Source organism: Mustelus asterias, chromosome 17, assembly GCF_964213995.1.
Source record: "Mustelus asterias chromosome 17, sMusAst1.hap1.1, whole genome shotgun sequence".
Taxonomy (NCBI): Eukaryota; Metazoa; Chordata; class Chondrichthyes; order Carcharhiniformes; family Triakidae; genus Mustelus; species Mustelus asterias.
Window position 1 is genome coordinate 30982914 of NC_135817.1, and position 8344 is coordinate 30991257.

Below are 8344 nucleotides of genomic sequence, written 5' to 3' on the forward strand. Positions count from 1 at the left end.
TCCACCTGATTTTCCCAGATCAGATCCCACCTCCAGCTTTCTTCAGCTCGCACTCTTGGCTTAAGCTGTCCCCCTCGTTTTTCCTAGGGCTTTAACTCCGGTTCCAATGGGAGCCCCAGGGCTGACTGAATCCCAGGCCAATGACATCCATTGATGAGGACCTACTGCCGCACAAGGAATGCCCAACAGTGGTGCAGGCCAGTCGCCAATCTCAGGTGCTGAGGGCTCACCTCCCCCGCTACATTTATGTTGTTGTGGAGTTCCTTTAACCTGCCGAAGCCCATGTAACTCTATAATTAGAATTCTGAATTTCTTTTCGGAGGACTTGTATTCAATTCTGACCCTTAGAAAGAAAACTCTCCAAGTGCTTCTTGTACAAGTGTCACTTTGAAATGGCTATGATATAGCAAATGCTTTGGCCATCTTGCTCACATAAAGATCTCATAAAATTAATAAAGGGGAATGACCAGTTAATCTCTAAGTGCAGCCAGCATAGACTCAATGGGCTGAATGGCCTTGTTCTGTGACATTCTGACTCTTTGATGTTATCCATTATTTGACTAGCAATGGTTGAGAGTGAGTTGTTGGCAGGATGCTAGGCCACCATGCTCATCTACAATTAATACCATACAATATTTAACCTGAACTGGTTCTGCTTGAATTGGTAGGTTGGATATGGTTTCATTGCTGTCCAAATGAAGCAATGTTCCTTTTCTATTACATCAGAGTACCAACCCATTTTATGGGCTCAGATCTTGTTGGTGGATTTCAAAAACAACAACATGTATTTATATATTATTCACTGACAAACATACCTAGAAATTGCTCAAAAAAGTCGTTAAGGCTATAGGGGATTTTCACATTAACTTCATTGCAGTAATAATGTAAGCCTACTTGTATCGCTAATAAATAAGCATTTAAAAAAATAAACAAAAAAAAAATTTAGTGGAGTCAAGTACCTTCAGGACAAGCAAGCATGGCACAAAAACAATGCCTCTGTCTATTCCTCCAACTCTGACTTCCTTGGCAGTGTTTGGAATCGGTTATGCCATTTGAGAATTGACCTATCGTCATACAGTTTAATTTGGCATCAACCTAGACACTGAATTGTTTTTTTTAGTTGTTGAACACTCATCCATTGAAGTGATGGGAGAATCTATTATCAATCAAACAATAGATACCAATCTATTTAAGGAATTTTCAGATGGATGTACAAAATCTCCATATAGTTCAAACAATAAAAATTGGCAAGGTAACATTCAGATGAGTTCATAGAGTGTATTCAGGACAGTTTGTTAGAGCAATCAAAAATCAATCAAAATGGAAGATTTTCCATACAAGGTGGCTATGAGAAGAAATGTCCTCTTTCAAGGGTCATTAACTTTTGGAATTCATTAACCTAGGGAACAGTAGAAGTTGCGTCATTGATGCATTCGAGTCTTAATTAGACAGGAGGTCAAAGGCAGCAAAGTGGAGTTAAAGTCACAATCAGATCTGCCATGATCTACTTGAATGGCAGAGAAGGCTCAAGGGGCCAAATGGTCTCGTACTGTTTATATTTCTGATGTTGTTACGTAAAACTTAATGTGGTTCACTCTTGTGACTCAAAGATGCAACCATAATCAACTATACCAAGGTGGCATCCTGGATTTGTTACACAACTTAACCAGTCCATATTGGTTCTTATCCTTCACACAAGCAGCAGTCCACGTACCCGTTTGATTATCCCTTTCTTCAGACACCGACCTAACCAAGGGCGACACGGTGGCACAGCGGTCAGCACTGCTGCCCCACAGCACCATGGACCCGCATTCGATTCCCGGCTTGGGTCACTGCCTGTGTGGACTCTGCACATTCTCCCCGTGTCTGCGTGAGTTTCCTCCATATGCTCCGGTTTCCTCCCACAGTCCAAAAGATGTGCTGGTTAGGCGCATTAGCCATGCTAAATGCTCCCTCAGTGTAACTGAACAAGCACCAACATTTTCACAGTAACTTCATTGCAGTGTTGATGTAAGCCTACTTGTGACACTAATAAATAAACTTTAAACTATCCTGTTCTCAAATTTTGACACTGTTTCTCCTTTAGTCACTAACTCCTGTAATGCCTTCCACAGCTTCATTACTCTGCATAAAAGTGTCCCTCTTGCCCTCTCTCCTAAACTCTTGCATTTAATTTTATACCTGCATCTCCTTATTTTAAACCTCTGAATCATTGGAAACAATCTGTAACTATTTATGTTGTGTCCTCCCTTCATAATTTTGAATACCCCTTCAAATCACCGTGTATGACTGTCTTCTAATAAAAAAAAGTCTGTCTTCATCCTTGTAGTTCCCTCTGTATTGCTGTGTACAGCCTAAAACTGCAGAGTATTTCAACTGCGGTCTTACATAAATGACATGTTACATAAGTTTATCAATACTTATGACTTCCATATATCTGTTGCCAAAACACCTTGTATTCCATTAGCTTTTTTTAAGAAACATTATAAATCAGAGGTGCCGCTTTTATTGTGATGTGAACAAAAGTCTACATATCACCCTGCTTTTCCACATTATCCGACCTTCCCCATTCAGAATGTGCCACCTCACACTTACATTGAATTCCATCTGCTACATTTTGGATATTCCACAATCTTATTATTATTTCACATTCCTTTGATCCTGCGAATCATTTACAAATTCTCTTGTGTTAGTATTACCTGCAATGATACTACTTGCACAGACCCACTATTTAAATTATTGATATACAGTAAATAGAAGTGGTCCCAGATAGAACCGTGCGAAACAATATTACACACTACTGACAACTCTGACACTTAACACTTGCTATTTCTTAACTTATGACCAATTTTTCATCCAATTTTCTACCTTTTTCCTAATTTCCATATCCTTTAATTTTTATCAACAGTCTCCTATTTGGAACCTTATTAAAACTTTTCAAAATGTCTGTGTACACTTGATTAGTCTCCTATACGAAGCATATGTTGTAGCTGAGTTTTTTTTAAACAAGAGTTCAACTAGACACTTGAACTATTATAACTAGCATTAGCTTCAGTTGCTTTTCACAAAGTCACACTTACTGTAGTCATGGGGAATTCTCCAAACATCCTGTTGTGCTAATTGATAGCAACAGGCTTGCCAGGAAGGCAAACAGGTGGGATTTAACTGCAAGATGACAGGTGGCAAACATTGAGTTGAAAAGAGACTGGCTTAAACTAGCTTGAATTTTTATGCATCAGATTTGTTTTAACACCACATTGTTCACTCTGTACTTGCATTACAAACAGAAGTATGGTGGATTAACCTCAAATTGTAACCATCATAAATGAGTGTGATTCATCTGGTTTAGTTTTTACTATTCACTCTTTTTTAAACCACTTCTCTGAAAATATGGGTAGGGAATCTGTTTTCAGGTCCCTTCCTAAGGTGCTTCATCGTTGTTCCCTGGATTATGCTGCTCCCACACCCCATCCCCACTTTGAGGTATTGATCTGCCTTTATTTCAGCCTTCCCTGGCAAAGGTCAAATGTTTACTATTCAAAAAAAAATCAAAACTACAAGCACATGCTCTATGCTGTACACATCCAATGGCATTGGTACAGTACATGTGACACATTCTCAAGACATCTTAAAGCATTTCACAGCTAATCAGTTTAAAGGCAGTCAATTTTGTATACAACAAAAATCCAAAAACTGAAAATGAGATTTTGATTTGGGTTTTTTGTGTTGTTGAGAAAGGAATGAAGCCAAAAGGAGAATTCTCTTCTTTAAATAGTATCATTGGATTTTTTTATGTCTACCTTGAAGGCAGACCGGATCTCAGCTTAATGTTTTTTTCTCAAAGGTGGCATATTTCACTATACAATATTTCCTTAGAAGAAGTGCTGACACGTCAGCTATGTTTGTCCTGCAATGATATTTGGACCCACAACACTAAAGCAACCGAAATAACCAAATATGTTCCATAACCTCACTTGATTCTGTGATAAGCTTAACACTTTTTAATTCAAGTCAAAGATCTAATTGGACTTTTTGTTCCTACTTTGCAATCACTCTCTCTCCTCTGCCTCATCCTCTTTGATTTTAAAAGTGGAACTGTTCAATCTATGAACACTATCAGTACAGTTTCTTACATTACCAAAGGAACACTTCAGTGGAAAGCAAATGAACCTCTTTAGCTTCTTTCCTGAAGATAAATCGTCAAGTTGAGATTCTTTAGCCTTGTGGTAAATGTGTCACATCGTCCCATTGGAATGGGGCAGATCCACAATAGACATGTTGGAAACGATAGCCTAATGGTTATGTAGTGGACGAGTAATCCAGAGGTCGAGACTAATGATCTGGAGGCATGCATTCAAATTCTGCTCTGGCAACTGGGAAATTTAAATTCAATTGATTAAATAAATCTGGAATAAATAGCCAGTATCAGTCACGTGAACATGAAACTACCAGGTTGTTGCAAAACTTCAATCTGGTTCACTAATGTCCTTCAGGAAATGAAATTAGCTCTTCTTGCCTCACCTAGCCTACATGCAACTCCAGACACACAATAGTATGATTGACTCTTAACTTTCCTCTAAAATGGCCTGATAGACTGCTCAGATGTATCAAAATGCTATGAAAAAATCTTAACAGCAGTTTATGAACATGGCTCTACCATCTTCTCAAGGAGATTTAGGGATAAGCAACAAATGCTCACTTTGTCTGTTATGTTCACAGCCCATGAATTAAAGTTTAGATTGTCCTAAATACTAGTTCAACAACACCATCCATTCTACCCAAGCCAGAATGGTAGTGGAAGTGTAATTCTGCTGTGATTGCAACAATATTTGAGTTCAAAAGTACAATTTTCACTTTAAGCTTTCTGCATAAAGAATGCTTTAAAATTCATCAAAAATGATTGTTATACAAAATTAGGTCAGTTTTCATTCTAAAATATTTGGTAATGTGAAAAACAGAACATCCGATGATAATCTTTAGTAGGATTCTTACTTCTTCCTCCGCATTATTTTAAACAGCTTAGGTTCCTGCAGTCTACAGTTAATGGAAAACAGGAGGAGGTATTGATATGTTGGAAATACTTTCACAGAAGTTTGAAAGCAGGACATTAACATGTACAAATTCTCTGTTAGCGTGCTACAAGATGGGAGGTAAAAGGAATTGAAAACTATGTTAACTTATCATTAAATAATCATTGCTAATTGAATAACGTTTATAACATCTTAGAACTGGATCAAATTGTAACAAATAATACAAGTAGTAGTAATTGAATCATACAAGTTTATTGAATCCTGAAATTCACAATTTTTACTGATCTTGTAAGATCAGGACAATGTTGTGACGATTAGTGTGAGGAGGAACCAATAAAATGCCCATTGTAGTTGTATGATGCAGATCTGTGCTGATTTGTTAGTTGCAATGGAGGGGGTAGCAAGAAGCAACAGAAAATCTGAAGGAAAGAAAGCAGGTTGCGCCAGCTGCTCATGTGCATCCATTAGCAAAAAGTTTCAAAATGTCATTAAAAGGAATGTTGCAAACTAGCTACCCACCAGCTTGACCATGTGTCAAAGGGAGACCAATAGGGGCGTGAATAATGTAAATACCTTAAAAAGAGACGTTCACCCTAAAGAAAATGTACCACTTTCAGTTTTTTTAAGCACTGTGTATAGCATACAAACTCAATTTGATTGAAGAATATCTTGATACACAATGCAACAAATTAAAAAGATAACTTTCAGATGATAATGAAAATGATTTAAGTTATTTATGACATGATTTTGCCATAGTGTGCCATTAAGCGTTAATTGTCCTGAGCATTACTCACAGAAAATGATAAAATATACAATCTCTCAAAGCTTAGAACTACTTTTTGTAACATTAGCATATTCAATTCACCAAAAATTGAACCGTATATATTTTTTCTTCAGTTTCCAATTGTAACACAGTAACAAGTCATGGCCTACTGAACAAACCCTTTAAAAAAACCTTATATATTTTTGCAAAAGATATCATTAGAAAATTTTAGCTTTGCACTTGTTTCAAATATTTAAACATTTGATTATTAAATATATATTTAAATTTTAAAAATAAACTTTGTTAAAAACACTCTTCAAACTGCTTTAGAGATGCTTCACAAAGATTATAAAATACAAGTATCTTCACGGAATGATTTTTACAAAAGTGATAGTAATAAGGTGGGGGTAAAGTGAACATTTCACTGCAATTCCTGAAGGAATTATGCTCGTCTCCAGACAGTTTTAACCATCCCGGGTTCTATCATTTGGATTGATAGTTTGCTGAGGCACTGTGAACCCCAGTGATTCAGACAAATTCACTTTTGGAGTACATGCTTGGAACTTTCCTCGTTGTCTGTTTTGGCTTATACTTTCCATACTGTGCAGGTCTATAACTGTAATTTTTCTCCTCTCCTCCGAGACATGAACAACAGAGCATGGCACCTGCAATTATCAGGAAGGCGGCAGTCGCCCAGCCGATGTAGAGAGCCTCTCCAAGTTCATGCTTCACAGCCTCTGGAACCAGCGGGTCATAGAAATTCCGAATGATTGTGTGGGCAACCCAAGAAACGGGGATCAGGACAATAATTCCGGTGAGGATAAGCAGCACCCCAGCTGCTAGCAGGATGCGGCGTTTCACCTGTTCACTCTCAATGAGGCCGCGAGTGCATTTCATTCCCAGGGCGGCGGTGAGGATGCTGAGAAATGCCAGCGCCACGGCCACACACATCAGAGCGCGACTCGCCTGCAGCTCCGGGCTGAGGATCAGGAAGGATTCGTATATCTTGCACTGCATTCGGATGTTCGCCTGCCGCACGCAGTTCATCCACAAACCCTGCCACCTGTTCTCGAAAATCACCAGTTTGGCCCCGATGAAGGCGGTCACTTTCCATTGGGGCAGTCCCGTCACCGCACACGTCCCGACCAAGCCTATAACTGCCAGGATCAGACTCGTTATTTGCAGCGCAGAACTCACCATTTCTTTTCGGGTCTGCAGCTCACAACCGCACACTCTTCCTTCTGTAAAGCGCACAGGGGAAAATGAACCATCGATCAGAGCAAACAGGTAACTGCCGGCTGGTCCCTTTTAAAATTAAGCAACAAAATGTTCCGCCCTTTCGTTAGGTCAGTTAATCCCAGACGTAATAACCTGGGACGTTCTCTTCTTTTCGCTGTTGTATTTTTAAAGGAACCATTGGAAAATACATAACAGGGTGGGGCAAGTTCAGCAGCCAATGAAGCGAACTCTTGCGATGAATTATATTACCTGCAGGGATCTTTCCCCCCACATCTTGGAAGTTGCAAACACTTGTGAAATGATTAAAATTATAGTGGCTGCATTATTTTTTTACAAAGATAACACTTCTTCCCCCTGGCAATTTCCTATTGTGGAGCGTTGACCTTATGGTTTCTCGGATGATGATCATCCTCCGGTACCTGCCTAAAGTCTCCCTTATTCACACCGCGACAGTGGATGGCCTGCGGGTCATTTGACTGCTGTGGGCATCACCACAACATCCACACTTCCAGCAATGTGGCTGGATGGGGCTCAGAAGCAAGCAGCCTGAGCTTTGACAAAGGGTCACCTGGACTTGAAACGTCAGCTCTTTTCTCTCCTTACAGAGATTGCCAGACCTGCTGAGATTTTCCAGCATTTTCTCTTTGGGTTTCAGATTCCAGCATCCACAGTAATTTGCTTTTATCAAGGAGCCCGATGATTTGCAATTCCCCTCCCCTGGATATTCTGTGGCATGCCATAGTGGTATGACCCTCCACTCCAGCCAGATGGGCCAGTCCCCAGTCCCATCCCCCTGCCCACAAAAAAATGAAGCTTTCCTGATGCATTTCTTCCATGCCTCACTGGATTAACTCATGAAGCCATCAGAATAAGTCTCTCAATGTTAAATGGAGCTCAACAACTTTCTGTACACTGTATCAAAGTATCAGAGGAGTTTTGTCATGTTTCGATACTTACTTTTTAAATTTGTTGCAGCAGGGACGTTGCCTGACTACGTAAGCATATTTTTGAGAGTTCCCGAGACAAAGGGATTCATTCACGGTCCACGTTCAAGGTATTCGTGTTTTCCTGATAGCAGTACTAAATGTTAGCCCCTGCATCAGAGGAGCTCAGTCATTACTGGGTCCAAAGGGCAGTGTAACCCTTACTAACGTTTAACAACATAATGTAAATACGTGTACTCAGGTGGAAAGAATCAGTTCAAATTTTATTTAAAAATACATGAGAGGTTTTAGAAATACTGGGCCCTATTTTAACATTTTGATTCTAAGTGCTGGGCGGACTTGAAACTGAGAGTGTTTCAGATCCGACT

General features: G+C 39.5%; 1 protein-coding gene across 1 annotated transcript; it reads right to left on the reverse strand.

Moving 5' to 3' along the window:
* Positions 1-5295: 5295 nt before the first annotated feature.
* On the reverse strand, positions 5296-7053 carry LOC144506143 (claudin-8-like). The gene has a single exon (XM_078231981.1). It carries the CDS (start codon positions 6991-6993, stop codon positions 6322-6324), a length of 672 nt encoding a protein of 223 aa, XP_078088107.1. The 5' UTR covers positions 6994-7053; the 3' UTR covers positions 5296-6321.
* Positions 7054-8344: the final 1291 nt, after the last annotated feature.

What these genes read in the sequence shown, in the direction of transcription:
- LOC144506143 (XM_078231981.1), bottom strand. Translation starts at nt 6,993, where the DNA reads ATGGTGAGTTCTGCGCTGCAAATAACGAGTCTGATCCTGGCAGTTATA.